This window comes from Xenopus tropicalis, chromosome 4 (genome assembly GCF_000004195.4).
Source record: "Xenopus tropicalis strain Nigerian chromosome 4, UCB_Xtro_10.0, whole genome shotgun sequence".
Lineage (NCBI taxonomy): Eukaryota > Metazoa > Chordata > Amphibia > Anura > Pipidae > Xenopus > Xenopus tropicalis.
In genome coordinates this window covers 17,899,748-17,926,493 of record NC_030680.2, presented here as the reverse complement: position 1 = coordinate 17,926,493, position 26,746 = coordinate 17,899,748, and the positions used below count along the sequence as shown (strand labels likewise).

Genomic DNA, 26,746 nt, shown 5'->3' with positions numbered 1-26,746 from the left:
ATGATACGATGGGAACAGCGACTTAATGTGACCATAGACGACGACCAATGGCAGTCAATCCTAGAGAATATCAAAAAAGCCTCCATCAACACCATAATCAAAGAAAACGCCTACAAAATACTATATGACTGGTACCTCACGCCACAGAAGTTGCATAAAATATACAAGTCAGACCCCACCTGCTACAGAGGATGCGGTGAAATAGGAGATGAGCTACACATCTGGTGGACATGCCCTCAAATTACAACACTATGGAAAGAAGTCTTCAGCTTCATAAGCCAACTACTACAGAAAGAAATCCAACCGGACCCCCAACTAGCCCTTCTACTTAACAAACCACACCATCTGACCAGGACCGAATTTAAACTATGCTCCCAAATATGCCTAGCAACCAGATGCGGAATAGCAAAACAATGGAAGTCAACACCACCACCATTCTCTGAAATTATAACAAAAATCTGGTGGACATCTACAATGGAAAAACTGACTGCACTCATCCACCACAAAATAGACACATACGAAAAAACTTGGGCACCCTGGATCACATGGACCGTTAACCAAAACAACTAATTATCGAACTAAACTTAAACACAGATAAAATCAAGGAAAAACCCCATAAGCCAACCTAAAGCCCAAATTACAAGAAAGGACTACCCAAATAAAACGGCTAAGCGAGAGCCCAACCCCCCTCCCTACCCCATACCCTCAACCCCCTATCTAACCCCCCCTCTCCTTCTTTCTTTCCTTTTGTTCTATATATTGTATATGTACTTTACCTTGCTGTAAAAAAACCAATAAAAACAAAGTTAAAAAAAAAAAAAAAAAAAAATCATGGCAGTATCCCTTTAAGGATGTCTGTAGCATGGCTGTCATTGGGTTTATATAGAGCTCAATTAGAATGATGCATTTTGGGACCTCCCCTAATCTGTCAAACTTGCTGCAGAGATTTGTAAGCTGTGCACCCATATAAGTGCCAAATATGAAAAGTAAAAATCTAATGATGTCATTTTACAGAATTTAAAAAATAATCCACCTTTTATTCTTTTTACCTGCACTTATTCCAAGCCACACATTTTTATTTATATGATACCAGACAGGCCAGAAATACAGGGGAGCTTTGTGTAATACCATGTACAGACCCGGCAGCATTACTCTACTTGGCTCTTTGTATTTCTTCCCTCCATCAGCCCAGTAATGTTGTGCAAAGGACTTATAGTAAGTATGGTGTAATATGCACAGTGTAAATGCAGTAAGAGCAGAAATACAGTGCAGTGACGTTTCCTAGACCAGCAAGAGGGACATTTCAGTAGAGTGTACCTTATACCAGACAAGCCAGCAATACAGTGTAATGCAGTGTTCTCCCCAGGGAAAAAGAGGAGCAGGCAAAAATTGGGCTTATTGGGGGAGAGAAATATGTGCCTCCCCAATCCCTCCAGCACTAAAATAATTGTTTTTACACACACCGATGCACTTCTGCACTGTGCATGATGTAAATACGTGTTCTCTATTTTGATGTATATTGGGCCACGTGCAGCTTTGATCGTTTTGTAGTCGATTCTGATATTGTGGGGCCATTTGTATATATAGTGTATGGTTTATTAGACTTGCAGGTGGGACTGGGAGGAGTCAAGGATATAATGTGCAAGCTCTTGGGCCAATGACTTTCAACTTCAGAGAGACCATGTGTTCAGGTGACAGTCACCACTTAAGGATTGTGCCTTCATATAGTTTTGTTTTTTTCTTTGTTGTTACATTATCTTTGAGTCTATTACTTCTATACCATCCTATTGTTATTGCCTACCTAAAACTTTATAGCTGGCTGACCAGAAATACTCATAATGCCGTAATGGTAACATACTACTCAGGCATTACAGACATGTTTAGGGTGTTGTGTTTGGGTTTATAGAAGAGCGCTTCTCAATGTTGTATTGTTATTCCTAAATAAATGTCAGACTGGTGCCTGCTGGTTGGCTACACTTGCTTTCTGAGGTTTTATAATTAGTTGATTATTGCTCTGTGCACTCCTGGGTAAAACTGGGTCCCTTAAAAATTCATGGTGGGGGGCAATATCCAGCCTGCAGCCCTTCTCTTGGGCAGCCCTGACATTAAATAAAAGGTATTGGGTATGTTTGAGCAAAGCTGCTTACTGTATGCTTTTAGTTCACTGAAGGTTCTCTTTCATAAAGGTGCTGGATGTGTGAATGCCATATTACAATTACACATACAGAGCGACTTAATCTATATAGTAGTTTTTATATAGTAAATTTTACGGAATGTGTTGAATGTTATTGCTGAATCGGTACAGGCAAAATGCATAAAAAACTGCTTGATACACGGATAGCCAAATTACCTGTAATTCTGTTCATAATCCTGTTATCTGTTTTCTCCCCACAAGGCTGCTGAATATGTTCCGGAAAAGGTGAAGAAAGCGGAAAAGAAATTGGAAGACAATCCGTATGACCTTGATGCATGGAGCATTCTCATTCGCGAGGCACAGGTTTAGTGACATAGGGTTACATTATGTATTCTCTTGAGTACCAAAGGTGGCTGTATTCAGGAGATTCTAAAATGTTCCCACACAGTCATAATATTGTAAATGCTGTTTATTTCAATTTTAGAATCAGCCTATAGACAAAGCACGGAAGACATATGAGTGACTTGTTGCCCAGTTCCCGAGCTCTGGCAGATTCTGGAAACTTTACATTGAAGCAGAGGTTAATATTTTCATTTTTTTTTTCTTACTAATTGATTTTTTTATTTCACAAACACATTCTAGGTCTGAGTTGAGAAATAACTGGTAGGACACTATATTAGTTAATGTTCCTTACCTTGTAATCTGGGGCTGAAACTGCAAGCGCTGACTTTTAAGGTGTTTAACCGCAGCGATGATTGTTGCATAGTGTTTTTGCAACAACATTAAAACATTTTAATGGTATGGAGTGCTTTAGACTTTTATTTATTTGTCGTGTCAATTTATTGCCTCCTGTGTCGTTTATTTAGTACCGGTAATTCATTTCCTCTATATTTACCCCAACTGACTAATTTGAATGGTATCCTAAGGGGCTGATTTACTAAGACACGAATTCGAATCCAAATTGGAAAAAAAAAATTCCGATTGGAAAATGAACATTTTGCGTCGTTTTCGTATTTTTTGCGTTTTTTTCGGCGCTTTTACGACTTTTCGGAAATTGTCGCGACTTTTTCGTTACCAATACAATTTTCACAAAAAACGCGAGTTTTTCGTAGCCATTACGATTCGCTCGTATCTTGTCGCGACTTTTTCGTATTGATCGCTCGTAAGCGGCGGCCGAAACTTTCAGACTTAGCATGATTTTGGAAGCCTCCCATAGGACTCAATGGCACCCTGCAGCTCCAACCTGGCCCAAGAAAAGTCACCATACTGAAGCTTGACTGAATCCGGACGCTACGAAAAAATCGCAAAATTTTACGCAACTTTCGGAATGGCTACGAAAAAGGCGCGACTTTTCACGAAAGTTTTAACGCTACGAAAAAATCGCCAGATTTTACGCAACATTCGGATGGCAACGAAAAAGTCGCGATAATTTTCCGAAAAAATCGCCAAATACCGATCATTACGAAAAAAACGCAATCGGACGCATTCGGCCGGTTCGTGAGTAAGTAAATGGGCCTAAGTCTATTAGCCTTAACAATAAAATGGCATGATGTTCAAATGTTTCTGGGTGGGTTTTGTTTTAACATACTTTAATATTTTTAACGTCTAAACATATAGAACATGCACTTACAAAAGAACAATTATAGGAAAGAAATGTTATCTGGATAATTTATTATTTGCAGCAACCATTCTTGGAACAGGACAAATGTGTGGCTTACGGTGCATAGAATTACACTGCAAATGTAGACAATTAAAAATGATTGTATGCACAATATTGAAAACATGTTTGTATACACGGATAGCCAAATTACCTGTAATTCTGTTCATAATCATCGCAGAAAGCTGCTGATATCGGCCGACTCGCCAATCGGACCAGTTTGAAAATTTTGATAGGGCGCCATAGAAGGCGCCTGACCAAAATCTCCCTTCAGCGCTGAATCGGCAGAAGGAGGTAGAAATCCTATTGTTTCTACCTCCTTACCTGCCGATTCAGCCCTGAATGGTGTGTGGCGGATCTGACGATGGTCGCACGAAATATCGTCAGATCGCCACGTGTATGGCCAGCTTTAAGGTGGCCATACACGGGCCAATTTTAGCTGCCGATATCGGGCCTTTAGACCGATTCAGCAGCTTATCTGCCCATGTTTGGCTCGAATGACAGGCCTGCCTGACCGACATCTGCCCTGAGATCAGCTAGATCTCAATCGGCAAGGTTTGATTTTTCCGTTAGATCAGGGACCGCATTGGCTCGTTGATGCGGTCCCCGAACCGACAGCACCTATACCTGCCATTTCTATTCGGTCATTTTGGCTCTAGGGTTAAACGTCCGGATTAGCCCAATATTGCCCATTGGTAGGCATATCAGGAGAAGATCCGCTCACTTGGTGACCTTGCATCATTGGTAAAAGCACTTACCCAAGGAGTTCTGTGACCAGGTCACTGGCTGAATGCTTTTGTACAGGACATGAAACTCCAAGGGGACTTCTTTTATATTTTATGTGGGATACTTTTATTTTTATATGCTACCATTACAAGCTTCTTAGGGGTCATTTGGGATGTCCCTCAACTGAAGTACAAGAGCCATTACCCTTAGTGCCCATGCGCAGAGCACTTCTGGATGGCGAGTAGCTGCACTCTGCACCTTATTCACACGTGCAAGTTGGGGGTAAGGAAAGGGGGGGAAGCTTACATCTATACTCGAAAGAGCTCAGAGACCTGCAGCAATTCAAGGAGAGAGGAAGGAAATAAATATTCAGTGCTGTAACACTAAGGCAGATTATCCATTGTATTATAGATGTTATGTTTACACAGAAGCAATGGCTTTTTGACAGACAGGGATGCTAGTAAAACATTTGCACTCATGTTAGAGCCTATGGTACCATTACAAAATATATAACTGTACATTTAAAAATCTTAGTTCCTGAAAATAACATTTTATATGCAACTGCATTCCTCCCATCCACCTCTTTTATTTTTTGAGGGGTTGCATTGTTTGCCAACTTGGTCTGAAGGGTCTGAGTTGGCAGCTTCTAGCAGCCCATATATGCCCCCATTTTCACTATTACACTAAGATTGTACATTAGGCACATCAACCTCTATTATATACACACACACACACGCGCACTCAAGTTTCTGTATGTATGAATGTTGGAGAACTTGCAAACTTTTTGCAGATTGTCCTCTAGTTGGATTTAAAAGCTGGACCCCAATGCTGCAAGGCAGACTAAAGTAGACCTAAAAGGTTTTTAAACACACATTGCCAGTTGTTTTTACACTTGGGATGGAAAAACAGTGACACTTTAAAATCATGTTCCCAAATAAACCTGTAGCCCCCTGTCCATCTTTGTATTGTCTCTGCTTACATGGCCACTTGTGGACTTCTTTTCACTGCTCATTCTTACACTGGACTTATTCACTTGCCTAAAGCAATGTGCATTACAAGATGTGGACAAAGTCATAGTGCAAAAGGAAAGGTAAGTGTTGAACTCTTTGCACTGCAGCAGCCTCCTTTATCCCCTGTCATGTACTGCACACTTAAGACGGCAGTAAAACTGCTGACACAAGTTTTACTGACCATTTTTATTTCTCCTTAATGCCTACTGGCAAGTAAGATGAGTGTGAGGAAATATTACATATATTATGTGCTTGCACTACTTTGCTCCAGTTTTGCAAAGGCCATGTTGTCTTTGTCAGACTTTTAGCTTTGTGGATTTTAGGTTAATAACATTAAGAAAATTAGTACAAAATTCACTCACAAGAGTCTGTTCAGTCCTCTAGCTTGTATTTTAAAGTCTATTATACAACTCGTTGCACAAGTAAACATTTCTAAATTGCTTAATAGGCAAAACAAACATTTAAATTTTTTGTTTTGTTTTTTGCAGACTGCTGTGAATAATGAAACTAAAAGTAGTAGAATATAATAAATGTATGATTTAGGCTGCTGACACATGAGATCCTCTACCGCGAGCGACTGATCTCCTGCAAATACTTTCCCGCTGTCAATAAATTCAATTGATGGTGGGAAAACCTACGCTGCACTTTATTCCGAAGTTGCCTTGTGAGGAAACTATTGGCAACTTTGCAAAAACTAAGCGATGCATATATTTTCCCACTGGCGATTCACTTTATTGCCGGTGGGATGGCATTTGCAGGAGATTACGTGATAGAGGAGATTTATCGCAATAAACTCCCCTATAATCTTACAAAACATTCAGAGATAGAGGAAGGAATGAGATCATTTATAAGAAAATTGTTCATTAGTTTTAAACTAAGAGTGGGCAGAACTTTTTATTTAATTTCTAATTGTTTTGAGTACTTTGATTATAGGTTGATATTGCCAACTAGTTAGTGATTTTAATTACTAACTTAGTACTCTGGGTCACTGCTCCTCCTCCTTGCAGATCATATGCAACTGTTTTAGATGTTCTTACCAATGAATGTGCTGCCCTTAGCACAGTACAGTACAGGAATACCTACTCCTGTACAAACCATTATTTTAGCTCAGGGGAACCCTGGGCAGAAGAGTTGTAATGGTCACATTTTATTCTGCATGAGTTGACAGTTTTAAATGTTTTTTTTTTTTTTTTAAATGCACAGTCCAGGGGTTTGTTCTGCAGTGGCTGAAGTTAGTGATCAGTACCCCCAGGGATTTAGTTTTTTATTGTCCTTTAAAGGGGAGCTCCGGCTTACGAACCAACATTTGTTAGAGCCTCACTCAACACAGAAACCCCTAATACACTTATCACTGTAACCTGTTCCTTCAAAAAGTATGAATACATAACATTTTCATATGCTGAAATCTAGCCGCAAAATCGTTCTCTTTCTGCATCATTTGCAATCCTGGCAGGGGAGGAGGGACTAAAACACTGATGTTACAAATTGTAACAACTTCTCCACAGCTTACAGACAGCATGCAGGGACTACGTAACCCACAATGCATTGCACTGTTCCTTATTAACGTAATGTATGCAGGGAATTGTGGGATTGGGGGGGGATGTGCGCAGAGGACAGCCGGCTACTGTAACATTTTATTTGAGTCTCAGCCAGTAGTCAGCCAGATTAGCAGGGGAACAGGGGGCGGGGCTTAGCTAACTTCCAAACCATATTATTACATAAAACATTTGCAGTCTTTTCATAATTTTTATATTGATGCTTATTGCAAAGGTGCTTGAAGTTACATTCTCTTTTCAAAAAGACTAAATTCTGTTTGGGTGGAGTTTGCCTTTAAACTACTGTGCATAGAGTTTAGTTTGTAATGTCATTACTGAAAAATGGGATTTTATTCTACAGTTGTAGTTTATGGTGGATATCTGTTTTGCTTTTAATGTGAATTTTTTTTTTCTTCTTCAATGCAAAGTACTAAGCGACCTCTCGTATACTGGTTCTAAACCAATGTTTGTGTTGTAAAGCACATACCACAGCTTATTTGAGAAAACATGTAAGAAACACTGCTGTAGAATCTTCCTAATTATAGAAGGTTAGTCGTATTTTTACAATAGAAGTTTATTCTGCAATAAAGTTTTTAATTACCATTTTTTTTTTTGCTTCTTCTAAGAAATACGTGCTGATATTGGAAATAAAAAGGAAAACTATGACCCTAACTGATTACTGTCCTTTGTATGGAGTTATTGGATATTTTCAGCTTAACCTAAGTCTAGGCATGATGCCTCCCTTGGAAAGGGGTATGTAAACATAATTGCCATAAGTGCTAATAGAATCACAGCTGCCTTGCCCTAACTGCTTATTATCGCTATAATCCTGCCATGTCAGTAATTAGTCATTATTAGGAAGCATCTTCCTAATACTGAGGGAAAGCCTTTATAGCAAATTGCAGTCGGTCAGAAAGCACCATCTATATATCGGGGTTACCCCTTGACGGTATGGCCTCAGTCAGTGGGCAGTACACTCATTTTAAGGGTCACTGCGGGGTGCACATATGTATCAGACCAACCTTAGTGAATTCTTGGATTTGCACTGCCTTTATGCAACCCCTGAGTTGGCAAATGCACACCTCATACTTCACCATTTCTGTGTCATGACTCCTTTCTGCTCACTTTGCTCTTAACCTCCATCATTGCTAAATAAGTGAATATTTGTTTATTCATTTATATGATTTAACTTTCCTAACCAAAGTGTTTTCCCACTGGCTTTAGTGGTCATCTTAACCTTTTTTGTATCATTCTATCAAAAAGTTTCATCATCTTAAATGAGCCTGCTTTTTTTAAATTTCATTTTCTACTTTTTAAATGAGCTTAACCACAAATATAGGAATAATCAAAATCTGGTGTTTAACTTGCCATTGTAACAGACAGGGTCACCTTGTATTATCACCTAACCTGGATGCCACCTCCTTGTTGGTTTCAGTGGTTTATGATGTTTACATTATATCTGGAGGAGCAGATGAAAAGAACTGTACGCCACAAGAAGCTGTAAGGTAGCAAGGAGATCTGGACAGTGGATGCTTTGTGAACTATCCTGTCAAGAATAGTGGAATATGAAGGTGTTATTTTCACCAGAAGAAAAGGAAATCTAAGATGATTGATGAAAACAATCATCAACTCCTACCAAGTAGCTGGCAAAGAAACAATCCCTTCAGTGGATCCCAAGACTTGCTCTTTCTAGGATTTGCAGCAGTCAAGAAGATATGGTCGAACTGGATCTGATGTGTATCACAGGATTTATTTAATTCATTTCAGTTCATTTGGAAATGTGACACTTTTGAGGTCCCTTAAGATTTATGCTGAGCCTTCTATTTACAATATTTTGAAATGCCCAAATCGTTTGGCCAGCAAGCAGCTCTGCTTTAAGAACATTAAGACGGGCATGTACTAAAGTGCTCAACGAAAGTTTGAACAAGCGATGTTAGAACCTTGTGGCACTAGTAATATCTTTTTATTCTTGCTACCTCTGTTCCTTTGCATTAAGTATCGGTTCTACAGATTATTATTGGTTCTTCATTCTATTGCCATATTTCTCCGTTTGCCAACATCAGTTTACAGAGTGGCACTCAGTGGGCAAAACTGGACGGGATGGATATCAAAGAATGTTTTTTGGATCTAACTTCTCTGCATGGTTACATAGACACCATATCCCTCTTAATGAAAGCAACAGTTTTAACTTAGGCCTGAAGTTGGCCTTTGAGAACATGCCTGTTTTTATTTTCACAGAAAACATTTCATCACTTTTCTTGTGGTCTCGTCAGTCCAGGATTAAATTTTTTTTTTTTAACCACAATTATACTGGCGTTATGATCAGGAAACCTGTTGCAGAATAAGGGTTTATCCCACAATGCAACACATATTAAAGGCTGTTTTTAATCAATAGAAACTTGACTTTATGATTTTAGTGTCCGTCAAGAAGGATATTACTGAAGATATCTGGACTCCACTTGAGGAAGGTTTACTTGAGTAATGATATCTGTGACTATATGGTCTATGGACTCTTGAATACTGCTTCTGAAGACACTAGTGTTCTGTCTTCTAGGATTCCAACAATTTTCCAGTTTAAGACCAAAGACAATGGGCTCTTTATCCATTTCAAAGTTAATACAGTGAGGCGTAAAAATACAGGGAAGCTTTTCTTCACACACATACAGTTTTACTGGACCAGAATGCTCTGCTCATGTTCCTGTCACATGAACAACAGATTTTGCAGGAGAGAGATTTGTGCTGGGGATCTTTCTTTCACAGTCATTCATTAAACGTTACATCAGCTGATCCGTTGTGTAAGTCAAAAACAGGCCCATATGTGGTCTGTCTTGAAAGGCATTTATTCAGCTGGAATTTTTTTTTTTTACCATATTAATCCTTATAAGAATACATTATTTATTAAAATATAACCTGTGTCTTTTACATGTTTTGTCACATATCGGTGCCTCCATAACAACAGGTGCCTGATGAGTAACAAAGCTAAAAAGGCCATATAAAACTGGCCATACACTTTGAGATATATGCTCGCTGGGTAAGGTTGGAAAAATAGGGTTGTCGAATTGTTGGTCGGGGCCAATACTAGGATCTTATTTTGGGCCTGTGTTGGAGTGAAGTTTGTATCAACATGTGGTCCTCTACAAATAAGTTAATATTTGCTTGGGTCATCAAATTAGTAAAATCTTATTCTGACCATATTTCAGGCTTGTATAGATCCAATCTACATGCCAATGTGATCCTGATACAGTGGGATTTTTAAACCTACCTGTCTGATCAGCTGCTCTCTTGAGCACTGCATCAAGGAGCCAAATGAGAAAATCATTCCTGCCCGATTTTCGACCAGATATCGATGGTTGAGTCCCGTCTGCGGCAGATAAGCAGGTGAATCATTCTAAAGGACTTATATCGACAGCTTATATCTTCCAGTGTATTAAATGCCGATTTGGCTCCTTTGGTCCAATTCAACAGCTTTTATTTGCCCATGTATGAGACACTGGCGGGCCAACCTGACCGATATCTGGCCAAAAATCAGTGACTTCACCAAAACGAGCATATCATTCTTTGTATGGCCAGCTTTAACTTAAGGGGCTAGATGCCAAGTTATATTGGCCTATTTATGATCATCTTAAGTCAGTTCTGCCACTAGATTTATTGACTTAACCCTGTATGTGCTGGGTGCCATCAAGTAATCTCCGTTTCTTTTTCTGCTGCTTGCATTCTGGTCCTTAAATTGGTAAAGGAGCTGTACTGTCCTTGATTAACATGATCATGTTCAGTAAATGGTACCTGTACTGAACATATTTTTTCGTACTTCAATAACCCTGTTTAACGTATTTCTTACGCTAAACAGGGTTATTGAAGCTAAATGTTTGATCCTTGCAAGCTAGGTAGTTTACCAGTGTACAGATATTTCCTATTGCGCAATGGATTCCTGCTTGTCTGAGCACTGGTTACCTAGTTTTAAACCTCGCAAGGACCAAACATGGACTATCATCAATTTCCCTGTCTAGCTTTTTTTTCTTGTATAAAACAGGCAAAAGCTCTATTCATTGATTTCATGTTAAGCAAGGAGTATACTGCCCCTTTAAGGTATTTGTTCTAATAAAGGCAAGCAATTACACACATAAAGGCAATTACTCATTGCTGTGCAAGAAGATGCCACCCTAGGTTGCAAAGTATATTTTATGGAGGCAGTGTAATGTAATAAACAAGCATAACAAAACAGACACCGAATTAAGAATATACATTTTTTATAAAATAGATTTAATTGTAGGTGTGTAAAAAAAATATTTGCACATAGATCATCTTTAACACAGCACATATTGGGGTTTTCTGACCAATTGGCCCATGGGCTGTATAGCCATGTACACTTTAATCTTTGTACCTTCTGGTTTTCTTTTTCTTCCAACTACTGCTGGCACTGATAGGCAAGATTTGCTGTTCAGGCAGACTGTCTGTTTTCAAAACTGCCGACTGAGGGTTCCATACATATAGCCATGATTGTAGAGTAAAGCTGGTCATACGTACATACATGATTTGTTTGGGTCTTTTTCCAGTAGGTGTATGCTAGCCCAGACATCTGACCAATATCTAAATACCATAGATAGCGGTTGGTCCATAGGCGGAGGATGACTTTTTTGTTTGGGGAGGCTAAAGATGGCCCATACACAGACTGACCTACAGCTAATGTGACACTTAGTGGATTCACTGCTGGTGTAAAAAAATAACCTCCCAACTGACTCCCAGGGATACTGTGCAAAAGTGCGGGTCCTAAAATGCTTAGGATGTAAAAGCATTCATACGTGCACTTCTGTTAGGGGTTCTCTATACATTTGTGTTCAGTTAGGTTAAAGGGGTAGTTCACCTTTAAATTAACTTTTAATATGATGTAGACACTGATATTCTGAGACAATTTGCAATTAGTCCTCTTTTATTTTTAATGGTTTTTTGGTTATTTAGCTTTTTGTTCAGCAGCTCTCCATTTGGTATTTCAGCAGCTATCTGGTTGCTAGGGTCTTATATACCAGGTAGTGGTTTAAACAAGAGATGGGCATATGAATAGTTAAGGGGCCTGCATGGAAAAATAAAACTGTAGCTGCACAGAGCAATACTTTTTGGTCAGTGACCCTCATTTGAAAGCTGGAAAGAGGCAGAAGCAAAAGGCAAATTATTCAAAAACTATATAAAATTAACTAGGAAGACCAATTGCAAAGTTGCTAGGAATAGGCCATTCTATAACATACTACAAGTTAACTTAAAAGTTAACCTCCCCATTAGATGGGTTTAAGTTAGCTTTATAGAAAGTGAGGCAGCAGGTACTGACATCCCAGGCACATTATATACAGTGAGACACAGTCTTTATATACAAAACCAGCACATTATATGCCATGAGGAGCAGTGGGTACAGATGGCAGATATTCAGGCCCTGGCACTATAACACTGGCACTGATACACAACATTGGCCCCACTGTAACTTACTATAAATGAAAAAAACAATGACAAAAGTAAAAAAAAAATAGAATGTGCAAAAAACCATAACAAATATAAAAAAGCACAATGAGCTTTGTCAGGGGGAAAAATTAACTTACCCTCCATCTGTTAGGGTAGGGGACAGTAATATTATAAATGTCAGATGACAAAAAACAATTTAATTCCAGCTAGTGGGTCAGCCTTTAGAACATATACAGTATAGTACCTGTGGGATGAAAACTGCAGCAAAGTTCAAAGCTGGTTCATGGGTAAACTTACAGTCTGCAGATTCTTCTTTTTTAAGTCTTCATTTCTGCAGTTTGCAAAATTTCCCGATCCCTGTCTGCATCTGTGTCTTGATTGGTCAATTTTACTGTCTGTCAAGAAAGCTGTGCTCTGATTGGAGAATATACAAGAAGAAAGATCCAAACAGAGGACAGGTGATTAGAGCAGAACCCGGAGCTTGCAGGGACAGGAGAAGATTTGCAGCACAGCGCAGAAACAGAGCCAGGTTTTTTATTTTATATTTTTATTTTTAGGGTGCCAGAGCAGGTTTGGGGAGGCTTAGCCTCCCCTAGCCTTATTGAAAATCCGCCTATGGGTTGGTCCCTCAATCAGGTAAATTTAAAATCATTGGACAGTGAAGTAAAGAGGAGCTTTGACAACTCTTTGCATCGTGTTGTTTTGGTCATTCGGGCCATCCGTCTAAATGAGAAGTGCGATAGGCGGCTGTACTGTATGTGTGTGAGTGTGGCCCTTCATACAGTATCAGGGCATTTAGCTTGATATCTTCCAGTGTACATCCACCTTCAATCTTACACTATTTACTTTCAGCCATTCCATAGTGATTTGTGGCAACTTCTGTATATAGTCTCATTTCCACTTTGAAGTCACACGTTTAATCAAGAAAAGCTCAAATAAGCGATTCAGATCTGGTTTTGTCAGCTGAAACCTGTTTGCATTGGTATTCTTGCTCTGTAAAGGATTGTGTTCTTAGCTCCCTTTAGTGAACATCTTCAGATGAACAGAGAAAAATACTTACTGGTGATGGTTCTCATCATGGCAGTCTCTTTCTGATGCCTCGTTACCTTAGTTACGTTGTTTTTGTCAATCTATAATCTATTTGGATATTGCTTGGTTTCTTTTGTCTTAAGCTGGCCATACACACACCAATAATTTCGTACGATATTCGGTGCGTGTATGGAAACTAGGCGAGCCGACCGATATTGCAGAAGGCTGCTGATATCGACTCGCCAATTGGGTGGGTTAAAAGATTTTGATCGGGCGCCTGAGCAAAATCCTGCCTTCAGGGCTGAATCCGGCAGAAGGAGGTAGAAATCCTATTGTTTCTACCTCCATATCTGACCATTCAGCCCTGAATGTCAGTGGAGGGTTGGAACGATGGTTGCATGAAAGATCGAAAATCGCCACGTGTGTGGCCAGCTTTACAGCTGTGGAATATATTGGTGCTTTACAAACTCGATAATATTAATACTTGTTTGTATCTGATTGAGAGAAGGGGGTCAGTAATATTTGTGGTGTCCTTGGGAATGGGAGCTGTAGTCCATTCTATAGATTATATTATGTAAAGGTAAGAAAAATGGGGACATTTTATCACCATTTTTAACTTTTAGAGAAAAATTTAGTTCAGGCGCAACAGCAAATCTCATTTCTTGGGCTGCGATTTTTAGATGTTTATCAGTTTTTCTTGCCTCTTCTTGGCAAGACATCAATTAATATTATATTTCTGTACCATTTCTAAAATTGGGCTACCCTTCACTATCCCTCTCAGCAGTTTCTTTATGTGGGAGTCGGATATTGATTGACAGGTCAAATACCTCACTGGCTAGTGTTCCCTTTGCATAGACAATGTATAAAAGCTAATTGTCATTAGTTGCATGTTGTGAGACAGATTGCTTAGGGGGGCAGTGAAAGTTTATTGCCATGACATGAAATCTCAGATTTCATTTTTATAGCATTTCCCATTATAATGCTTATTGCAGAATGCTGCTGTCTACCAAAAACAAATGATGTAGTGATGCACTTAAGCCATGTTTTAGTTTGGCATTTGGGCGAATCCTTGCACTTTTTGCAGGTTTGCAGTTTAGCTGAAATGAATCCAAACCTTTGTGTGCCTTTAAATCTCTGGACGGCCAGAACATGGCAATTTTTTGATCAGCATGAAAAAAGTTCTTTAGGGATGCAAAATAAGGGCTGTGATTGGGTTTTTGTAGCCCAATGTGGACTGGCAGCCTACAGAAGGCTCTGTTTCACATTAAACATGGTCTTTGTGGCTCCAAAACTTGCATCCAAGTCATAAATGTAAAATGGGCACCTACTTTGGGGCCACTGGGAGCAACAATAAAGGGGTGGTGAGTAACATATTGCTCCTGAGCCACTGGTTGGGGGTCACTGCTTTAGAAAATGATCTGTTTGAGCAGGTACAGCTATTGTATAACGGCCTTTAGCCGCAGCGAGCAAATCCAGTTACATGAAGCTGCCGTGCACTCTGTGCTCCATTTTGCTTTACTCTGGAATTAGATATCTGCTGTAAAGCCTTCAGAAGGAAGTTGCCTTGAGAGGAAACTTCCGCAATTTCGGGAATATGCCATCCCACCGGCGATTTACATTCAAGCCCGTGGGATGGCATATCGGGGAGATTAGTCGCCCTTGACAAAGGAGATTTGTCGCGGGCGACTAATCTCCCTATCTGCCACAGCCCTTCGCAGCGAGCAAATCCAGTTACATGAAGCTGCCGTGCACTCTGTGCCCCATTTTGCTTTATTCCATTAGATATCTGCTGTAAAACCTTCAGAAGGAAATGAAGCTGTAAAGAAAAGAGAAGCCTTACCCTATTTACCACAGAGCAAAGTGGTTTTTAATAAAGACATGGCATTAAGAAAAACAAATGTAATGTTTTAACATTTTTGAACCATTATGTTAAAATATAATTTGAACTGTTGCCATATTATACCCATGCTTTAAAAAAAATATTAATAGAATAATTGAGTGACAGAATAGAATTTTCATTGGTTTTTACAATTACAGGTATAGGACCCGTTATCCAGAATGCTCGGGACCAAGGGTATTCCGGATAAGGGTTCTTTCCGTAATTTGGATCTTCATACCTTAAATCTACTCAAAAATCAATAAAACATTAATTAAACCCAATAGGGCTGTTCTAATTATATCTTAGTTGGGATCAAGTACAGCTACTGTTTTATTATTACAGAGAAAAGGGAATCATTTAACCATGAAATAAACCCAATAGGGCTGTTCTGCCCCAATAAGGGGTAATTATATCTTAGTTGGGATCAAGTACAGGTACTGTTTTATTATTACAGAGAAAAAGGAAATCAGTTTTAAAATTCTTAATTATTTGATTAAAATTGAGTCTATGGGAGACGGGCTTTCAGTAATTCGGAGCCTTCTGGATAATGGGTTTCTGGATAAGGGATCCCATACCTGTATTATTATTTTTTGTCTCTTAAGAATGTAGAAAAAGGAGGGGGCCCTCATCCATGTCATGTCGAAGGTCTCAGCCCGTACAAAATAGTGATAAAACATTTCTATTTTATTTTTTTTAAGTGAAATAGCCAGTAGTTCTTTATGAGACTGTCATCATGTTCATGTGGCGAATCCTAGGTAGAGCCTTGTAGGCTGTGGTACTCGGAACTCTGTCATTGTCATTCTAACGGTTCTGTTAAATGGAGAACATGCAAGGCATTGTGGGAATCTCCAGCGGAGGGGAGCTGAGTGCTGCTGTGTTGTTTCAGTGGTACATGTAGTCAGGACAGGCAGTGGGGGAATATCAAGGGAGACAGTTACAAGTATATATATATATAACTAAAATAATCAAACTTTTTAATGCATATGGAAAGTTACTAAAAATTATTTTTTTTGTTGGTTTTGGGTTGGATCTTCTTTTTAAATTTGGGTAGTGAGTCTACTGTCTTTGTACTTCCAAGGCATTTAGAGATTTTATTATGAACAAACCCTCAAACATTGTTTTCCTCTTGGCCAGTTGCCTGCGTTGCTTATTATAAATATGCCACAAATACTTTTGTAAGGGAGAAATGTTGATTATCCAGCTCTCTTTAAAAGCATATTTTGCTAATAACAGATGAGCATATAAGGGTGGGTTTCAACTTTGTCATCCTGGAATGTAACATTAACCCCCATTGGTTCATGAAACTTGCCAGCTGCTCTTGCCAGTGTTTCAGAAGATAACCGCAGGCTTTCCCTAGAGGTCAGTGGACCAGCAAGCTTTGGCATCCCATAATTTACCTGCTTTTGAAGATATCCAAAAGCATAAGGATCAACTCATGAAGTTGACCATCAAGCCCAGACTTCAATAACGCACGGAGAAACCATTTGTTTTTGGATCTAGATTGCAGCTTTCAATTTGCATTGGGAATTGAGATAGGGAGATAAGGCGTCAGTGACGTTCCTCCTTCATTAATTCGTCTCCTACAAAATAGAAGACAATTTTTGGATTATTCACAAACATTTCAGAGATATTTTTGATCTTTGTTCTTAGTGAAGATACGGTGTATTGCTTTATTATTGATTCAAAATGATAGTGGGGCATTGTGGAGAGAGAGTGGATGTATCTATTCTGAGCATTACAATGAAGATCAGTTCTATGCACTGGTCAGCTCCTCAGTATTTAGCATCTGCCTTTAAAGGAGCCTCCTTGGCCTTGTCGGTATGGCCATCTTTTGTACTCTTTTGCAGCCTACTCCAAGTACAATCCTCTGTATGTTTCAGTAACTGTAGCCTGTATTGATATGGTTCTGGCATTTTCTGTGTTTATGTTCATTTTGAAATTCCTAACCAGTGAGCTGCAATCATTAGTTCTCCAGTTTTTGGAATGGCAGACTAATTTCTGTGTATCTTCCATTTTTTTTTTACATTCCTGAGTGGATCTTTTATATAAAAACTACTGTCACTACTTTCATGAAGGTCTAGGTTGTAATGGAAAATCGGGTGCAAGCACACCCTTCATGTATATATCATGCTACTGAATGCTCAAGTTTGAGGGCTGATTGGGATTTTCTGGGGAACACAATTTTTTGACCCGGTGTCCTCTCTTTGACTACTTCCCTACCTGGTAGATATTTGGCGATATTAGTGCAAAACTTCCTTCCCAATTTTTGCCTCTTTTGAAAGTGTTACGTTGGGTACATCCCTAAGATCCCAACCATTTAATAAGCTGTTTGATCTCTGTGCAGTATCCAGATAAAACTCAATTTTATAAGAACCCATCTCTCTTAATGAACCTCCATATTCCATTTGATAAATCTCAAAACTTTTAGTCTGGAAAAGTCAAAGTCGGATATATTTGAGCATTTCTTTTAATGTGATTTTTGTCAAATCACATAAACACGTTATCCAATATTGGTACTGCTTTTGGTGATCTGCTTTTCTGCTGCTCCATCAAACCACAAAGTGAAGTATATTTAGTAATCAATCTAATTATAACTGTATTTTGGAATGAAAATGATCCATTTACTGTATATACTCGAGTATAAGCCTAGTTTTTCAGCACCCAAAATGGGCTGAAAAAGTCACCCTCGGCTTATACTCGAGTCGGGTGCCATGGGTCCCTCTAGACTAGCACCCTCTCTCCTTTGTGTGCAAATTACGGCCCCCCGCAACCAGACCCCCCAGTGCCCTGGCCTAGGCTCCCACTAGGAATACTTATTTCCCCTTACATCTCCTCCGGGACCGGGTCTGCTGCCAGTTTGCCAATGTGCAATGAGCGTGGGGTAGTACTCATATTGTTTTTGTTGACCCTCTTCTCCGCTTACGGAGCTAGGTAATCCCTGGTCTAATCACTGGGACTGTAAATTGATGGTGCCGACTCTACAGTCCAAATTAAAGATAAGAATCCACGGAGAGAGTTACTCGCGATAGATCTCTGCTCTGAAAAGGGTTTCCATTGGCAGCAATAGAAGTCGTTGGTGGAAAGCCCTACACATCGCTTCAGTTTCCGAAGTTGCGCAAAGTTGCCTGCAGGAGGGTGAGCAACTTGCTCTGTGGATTCTTACCCTTAAATTAACTTTTAGTATGTTATAAAATGCCCTATTCCCAGCAACTTTGCAGTTGGTTTCCATTAGTTTTGAGTTTTTCAATTATTTGCCTTTCTCATCTGCCTCTTTCAATCTTTCAAATCAAAAACTATTGCTTTGTGTGGCTGCAATTTATTGTTATTATTTATCTTTCTATGCAGGCCTCCCTATTCATAATCCAGTAATAAATCACTGCCCGATTGCTAGGGTAAATAATAGCAACCAGATAGCTGTTAAAATTAGGGATGCACCGAATCCCGGATTCAGTTCAGGATTCGTCTGAATCTTTCAGTGTGGGTTTGGGGGATTCGGGCCAACCCAAAAAAGTGGGTTCAGTGCATCCCTAGTTAAAATGCTACTGCTGGAAAGCAGCGTAACAAAAAACGAAATAAAAAATAAATAAAACATGAAGGCCAATTGCAAATTCTTAGAATATTCAATGTCAACATCATTTTAAAAGTTAATCTAAAGGTGAACTACAATTTAAAGTGCGTATTTTATGCAATCATGGGGATTTTAATCAGCCAACCATTAGGTTATACATTATTGCCTTTTGTTTCTACCTCCATATCTGATAATTCAGCCCTGAATGTCAGTGGAGGGAACGAACAAAATTGGTACATGTACGTGGTTTGTGTACTATAGATGAATGATTTGTGTGATTAGAGACCTGATGGTAAAAGAACAATACAATCCAGAAACACTTACTCCCCTCAGGGAGAACAGCGGCAGTAATGTTAGTATATTAGTATACAGGGACACTGGTACGTATTACAACTATATCAAACCTTATAAAAATGTCTGCATAAATTCTACTTATAGGAAGATCTATTAATCTATGTAAGAAAATGGTCTGCGTGTAACTTAATCAGGGCAACTAATATAGCAAGGAGCTGTACTAAAGGGTTGTGTACCAAAGAAATGCATTGTTTTCTGCCATTTTTTACATTTTCAGGAGCACACCAACTACTGTGAGTACAATGTCTTTGTCAGATACCATTCAAATTGTCTATTGTGGTAAATATAAAATGCTATTGATGTGTTTAAAACATTAGTTTTGGGATTATTGTGTCCTTAATATAATAAACTTGAACATTAAATGGACTCCATGTTTATTGCTTATGCCTGTTTTTAATCAAGTGTATTGGTTCCATGTAGATATAAATATATTATAAATTTTAAAAGCAATAGCTGCAGTTTTTTTCCAGTTCTCTTTTATTATTAAAGTTACCCTTTACAGTTCAGCTTCAGTATGTTATAGATCACTGTATTCTAAGCAGTTTTGAAGCTGGTCTTCATTTCTTATTTATCTGCCTTTCTCTTTGACCTTTCATTACCAACACATTTAAAATGCTATCTATGGAGAGTGATCCCAGAAAACAAGACTTTAATAAATTAGATTTCTGGTAATTTTTTTTTTCATTTTTGTTTTGTTTTATTTAGGCCCTGTCTAATTATTTTTCCCTTATAAAAGAACTAAACCCTAAAAATGAATGTGGCTAGAAATGCTATCTTTTATTTATTTTGAACTTCACTTTCAGCATCTGTATACTAGTAATGATCCGGGCCTTTATAGTTGTCACAGGAGCTCCCCATCTTGGATTTTGTAAGGAGTGTCACTGACACTGCACATGCTCAGTGGGCTCTGGCCAGTTATTGAGAAGCTAAGCTTAGGGGTCATTGCAAATTATCAAGCAGAAAATGAGATTGGCCTGTAATAAAAGATGAAGCTACAGGGCTGATTATTCAGTTCTGATGCAGACTGCAATGGTTTGAGCTGCCATGTAATGTGAACCTAAGTGAAATACTTATCAGCCTTATATGGTGCCATTTATATTATATAAATGGTGAGTGGGCCCCTAAGCTCAGTTAAGTGCCAGCAGCCCAGAGCATGTGCAGTGAATTAGCAGAAAGAAGATGGGGGGCTACTGGGGGCCATCTTAGGGGGCACTGATCTTCCCTGCTAAAGAGTTGTGGGGGCCTTGGACTGGAACAGAAGCCCCAAACAGAATGTGCAGCATTTCTGCCCTATTTCTTATTTAAGGTTTAGTTCTCCTTTAGGGCCAATGGCACATTGTTTGATCTATACCCTTCCTCTCCCTGAATGCGTGCGTGCTGATTGGCCCAGGATTAGCCCATCATTGCACACACACTGCAGATGTCTGCATGGAAACATTAAACTATGAATTTTCATGACAGAATGTGCTGTAGGGCTGATCCTGTGCATGTTGGCACACACGCATTCAGGGAGACCAAGGCAAGGGACCAGTTTCCCCCCCACTGGTCACCAGTGTGTCATTAGCCAAAAACCACTAACAAGGTAATCTGTTGTTTCAAAGGCAAATTTTAGAAATGGTCAACAACATTTTTTTAAAAGTCCTCTGAGAAAACAACTAGACCAACCGCAGCCCATGTACATAATAGCAAAAGCGGAAGCTGGACCTTTAACTGTTTCCATTTCCCTTGTATATCCGTGGCAATATTACTAGTGCTCCCAGTTTGCAGTGCTGCACGGCTTGCTCTGGGACTGCCTTTCTGAGCTCCCTGTAAAAATGCACAGAATTGTTCAAGAGTTTGGTCATGTATTTGTCAATATTATGCAGTCGTATCTAGTATGGAGCATCTTTCAGAAGTATTTTTATCTGAAATCAATTAAAATGGTATAATATGTCCTCATTCCCCGATTCCTACTCACTATTGCATATCTCTACCCATTATTAGAGTAATGGGAACAGGGATCCTTATTGTTTGGAACCCCTATAGTCATTTGTATGGTTCTTCTGGCCCTGTAAAGCAATGTTTCTCTCCTCTCTAATTACAATCTGTCTCTCTGACAAGTAATGTAAAGGCAGTGCTGCTCAGAACCATCAAGAAACATGAGACTGGCTATAGGGGGGTGTTAAATTCACCTTTAAAGGGCTTGTTCAACATTGAGTTTAGTTTTAGGATGATGTAGAGAGTAATATTTTGAAACAGTTTGCGATTGGTCTTCATTTTTTATTTTAGTTTTTTTATTATTTCGCTTTTTGTTCAGCATCTCTCTAGTGTGGAATTTCAGCAGCTATCAGGTTGCTAGGGTTCCAGGTACTTTAGCAACCAGATAGTGGTTGAGAAATATGAACAGTAAGATAAGTAATGATAAGTAACAATAAAATTGTAGCCACACAGAGCAAAAGTGTTTTGTCTTCTGGGGTCAGTGACCTCCATTTCAAGGCTGGAAATAATCAAATTGTTTAGAACTGAACATTCTATGACTTATAAGAAGTTAATTTAAAGGTGAACCAACCCTTTAAAGGAACAGTTCAGTGTGAAAATGAAACTGGATAAAATAGATACTGTCCAAAATGAAAAAAAAAACATTTCTAATATAGTTAGGCAAAAATTTAATCTATTAAGGCTGGAATGGACAGATTTCTAACATAATAGCCAGAACACTACTTTCAGTTGTCTAACGTATTAGTTAGTCAGTGACTTTAGTGGGGGCCACACGGAACATAACTGTTTAGTTAGATTGTGAGCACGCAGGTCAGATTCAAATGCAAACTAACTAAACAATTATGTCCCATAATCCCCCCCCATTTAAGTCACTGATTGGTTACTGACTGCAAACAGCTTAGAGGGCTTTAAAGGAGGAAGTAGTGATCTGGCTATTATGTTAGACATCTGCCTGCTCCAGTCCTTATAGATTACATTTTAGCCTAACTATGTATATTTGGAATAGGTGGTGAGAGGCAGCTAAAGGCATTTAGATGGCAACTATTATTCCTTTGTTTGGTCAAAACAGCACATTTAGCATCAGGCTAAGGCTTTCAGCACCATTTTGATAACCAAGGGTTTGAAACAATCATATAATACTCAGTTACATTATCCCTACTGCAGATCCCGGGGCACAGAAACTGCACAATTCCATCATTTTCAGATTTCAATGAATACCGAATCTTCCACAACTGATTTAGCCCAATGCGGAACCGAATCAGAACTCTTATTTGCATAGTTACATTTGAGTAGAGTTAAACTGCTGCGCAGAATCCTTTGTGAACAAATATACGGTATACTGCTCTAATTTCTCCGGAGCTATAAAGGCACCTCAGTGTAATGGTTCAGATTTGGTTTGGACGAACACTAAGGATTCAGCTGCGTCCGAATCCTGCAAAAAGTTCTCAAATTCAGCTAAATCCTGAAACTTTGATTTGATTTGGTGGAACCCTGGGGAAAAATAACATTTTATTAAAAGCATGTTTAAGTTGGCCTTGTATGAAAAACTTGAAGAAGGGCAGCCTTAACCAATTTTCTGTTCAATTTCACTACAGGTAAAAGCTAAAAATGATGACAAAGTTGAAAAGGTGAGTGTCCAGAGAACCTACTGCCTCGTACATGTATTTATACAATAATACGGTCCATCCAGTAAAACTGCCCATAAACAGTTGTGTGAGGTACGGCCTTCCCCCTGCATGGCCAGATGGGCTACTGTTTGTCTGATATCTTCAGCTGCTCCACTGTAATAAACAGTGTATATACATGCACATAATATGTCTGGGGAGCTCATACATGTGAAGAAAGGATTCACCATGAAATGCTACAGGTATGGGACCTGTTATCCAGAATGCTCGGGGCCTGGGGTTTTCCAGATAAGGGGTCTTTCCGTAATTAAGATCTCCATACCTTAATCTGTTAAAAAATAATTGAAACATTAAATAAACCCAATAGTTACATAGTTACATAGTTACATAGTTACATAGGGTTGAAAAAAGACCAGTGTCCATCAAGTTCAACCCATCCAAGTAAACCCAGCACACCTAACCCACACCTACCAATCTATACACTCACAATAGGATTGTTTTGCCTCCAATAAGGGGTAATTATATCTTAGTTGGGATCAAGTACAGGTACTGTTTTATTATTACAGAGAAAAGGGAATTATTTAAACATGAAATAAACCCAATAGGGCTGTTCTGCCCCCAATAAGGGGTAATTATATCTTAGTTGGGATCAAGTACAGGTACTGTTTTATTATAACAGAGAAAAGGGAATTATTTAAACATGAAATAAACCCAATAGGGCTGTTCTGCCCCCAATAAGGGGTAATTATATCTTAGTTGGGATCAAGTACAGGTACTGTTTTATTATTACAGAGAAAAGGGAATTATTTAAACATGAAATAAACCCAATAGGGCTTTTCTGCCCCCAATAAGGGGTAATTATATCTTAGTTGGGATCAAGTACAGGTACTGTTTTATTATAACTGAGAAAAGGGAATCATTTAACCATTAAATAAACCCAATAGGGCTGTTCTGCCCCCAATAAGGGGTAATTATATCTTCGTTGGGATCAAGTACAGGTACTGTTTTATTATTACAGAGAAAAGGGAATCATTTAAACATTAAATAAACCCAATAGGGCTGTTCTGCCCCAATAAGGGGTAATTATATCTTAGTTGGGATCAAGTACAGGTACTGTTTTATTATTACAGAGAAAAAGGAAATATTTTAAAAACAAACTATGAATTATTTAATTAGAGTCTGTGGGAGACGGCCTTTCCGTAATTTGGAACTTTCTGGATAAGGGTCCCATGCCTGTATCTCTCTGTAAAAAAGCATAATCTGTTGTTCCAATATATTTATAAATGAAAAATAAGAAATGTTAAATCCATAGAAAAGGAAACATACGTAGCATCTAGGGAACATATGGTTCCCATTAATATTTTTGCTCTGTAGCTCTCCAGTTTGGAATATAAGGGTCTCATTTAAAGGGGCAGTATACACCTATTTTCAGCATAAGGAAAACTACTTGTGCTACAAATTCATTCTGCATATACTTTTAATTCAAATACATTTTTCTGAACCTGGTCTCTTAATGCTTAGTTGTGACTGTTTTGTCTTACAACTAAACAGTAGTCCATTATGCAGAGGGATTATCTTCCTTGCAAGGACAAGGCATGGAGTGGCTCCTTTTTTATTGTCTAGAAATAACAATGCATAGGCTTTACACAATTAATACAATAGGTAAAAAGTATGTTCAGCACAAGGCCTTTTCATTGGCCTTATTTCAAAAAAGGAGTAAGCTGCCCATGTAAGAATTCCCTCTGACTATCAATGTTTATTTTAGTGATTCCCCGACTATCCGCTTGTGATCAACGTGGTGTTAAATTGTGAATAGCATCTTGTTGCTCATCAGTGCCTAAGTTGTTACTCTTAACAAATATGTAGCCAAAGGTATGTGGGCACATCTTCCCACCATCTCATTCCGAAACCAATAGGTCTTAATATCAAGTTGGTCCTCACTTTTCATAAAAACAGGGTAGCAACAGAGCAGAAAAGGAAGGATTTCCAGTAGATGCTCCAACATTGTTGGTAGGGTTTGCTTCTATCCATACTTAAGAGGCTTGGTGCTGATGTTGGGATCAGGCCTGAATAGTGATTCCAGTTAATTTCAGAGGTGTTCAGCAGGAAGATAACCCATTGTGTAAAACAAGACTCCTACAGAATGGGTTTGCTGAGATGGGAGTGGAAGAACTTTTATGTTCTATACAGAAAACCCAAATTGGCTCAGATGTGATCCCTAACATTAGTGCCAATTTTTTTTTGGTATGAATGGATGCAAATCCCATTCTACAATGGAAAATCATCCCAGAAGAGTAGAGGCTGTTTAAGCAACAAAGAGAAGTCCAACTGTGTAGTAATAAAGAGCAGAAAGCAGATTCATTCTAAGTTTTTAATTATTTCACTTTCTTATCAGAACCTGTTCTACTCATCTTCCAACTGGTCATTAAGACGACATCTAGGTTGCTAAGGTCCAAGGTGCCCTGACTTTAAATTCCAAAGCGAGAGCTGCAGAAAAATATACATTTATAGAAATGCCTACATTAACAAAGATACTGTATTTTACGTTATTGCCAGTGGGAAAAGAATACTGCTATTGACAAAGTGCAGCTGGTAGCGAAGGGTTAATTCTGGTATGGGAGGGCAAGCAGTTTCAACAAGACTTAGCTCAGTTTGAGCTGTTGCAAAATATTCCATTATCTGTATATGGTTTATAGGCATTGGTGTCTAATAATATCCCTATTTTATGGGGGAATTATTCACTAACATATTTTAAATTTAGGTTTGCTACCCATAATATTAGGGTACTTGCAAGCTACAATAATATTATACCAAAGCCTTACTACATGGTGTGGGCTAATCTCTGTTTCCTACTGGTTATCTCACATCCAGCAACATTTATTCTAATGACTAGAGCTCTAGTGCTGTTACCTTGAGGGGCCTCCCCCGTATGTGAATTGGACCAGATTTAAAGGCAAACTATCATTGGAAAAAGAAATCACCTATGTGCTTCAAAGTAAATCTGAGCATTTAGAGATTAGCATGGCACTGTATGTGTAGCCCATTGGCACCCTAATATCTGCATGCAAGGCAACCAGCTGCTTGAGATGGGATTGTCTGGCTGCCTCTCTACCCCCAATGTGTCTGTGCCAGGGGAGTGACCCCGTTTGAATCTGTAACTATATATGCTGTGTATCCCAAGTGAGCACGTGCTGCCCCAAATGATGTAGGTTTTGCTGCAATTTCATAATCACCAGTTCAAACCAGATATTCCAAATACCCACTACTTCTGTAACACACACATAAAACCTATAAGGGTCTTAAGTTTTCTCCTCCAATTCTGTCCACAGCTGTTCCAGAGGTGCCTCATGAAAGTCTTGCACATAGATCTGTGGAAATGCTATGTGTCCTATGTGCGGGAAACCAAAGGGAAACTGCCAAGCTACAAGTAAGTAATAGGCTGCAAAAATACTACTTTCCTCCTGCCATGGGCTATATTTGCAACCCCGACACCAAACAAATACAAGTCTTAGTTTTGTTTGGTTAGTTTAGTTTTGCTTCTGTACTGTAGCCGTCATTCTTGTTTTAGTACCGTCATAGTACTGTGCTTATCTGGTGTCTAAGTCTTTTCGCTATGGGGACCCTGGAGATACCACCAAGTCCAGGGAAGATTTCAGCCATCTGTGGCAGCCGGGTAACATACTGAATCAACTGGAATTCAATGGCAATGAGCCACCTGAAAATGTAAATGTGCCCCTTTTTGGTTATCAGAAAATCACCATATTCCACCATAATCGGTTACTAATTTGTCATTCCGGCCAAGCA

The 26,746-nt window shown here is 38.9% G+C and overlaps 1 protein-coding gene across 1 annotated transcript in view; it reads left to right on the top strand.

Moving 5' to 3' along the window:
• LOC100496477 (cleavage stimulation factor subunit 3) overlaps positions 1-26,746 on the top strand; it is a 63,934-nt gene continuing 37,188 nt past the window's right edge. The window contains 5 exon segments of the mRNA XM_031900737.1: positions 1-196; positions 2,367-2,497; positions 2,619-2,714; positions 22,913-22,945; positions 26,272-26,369. Coding sequence (XP_031756597.1) covers positions 1-196; positions 2,367-2,497; positions 2,619-2,714; positions 22,913-22,945; positions 26,272-26,369 — 554 coding nt within the window.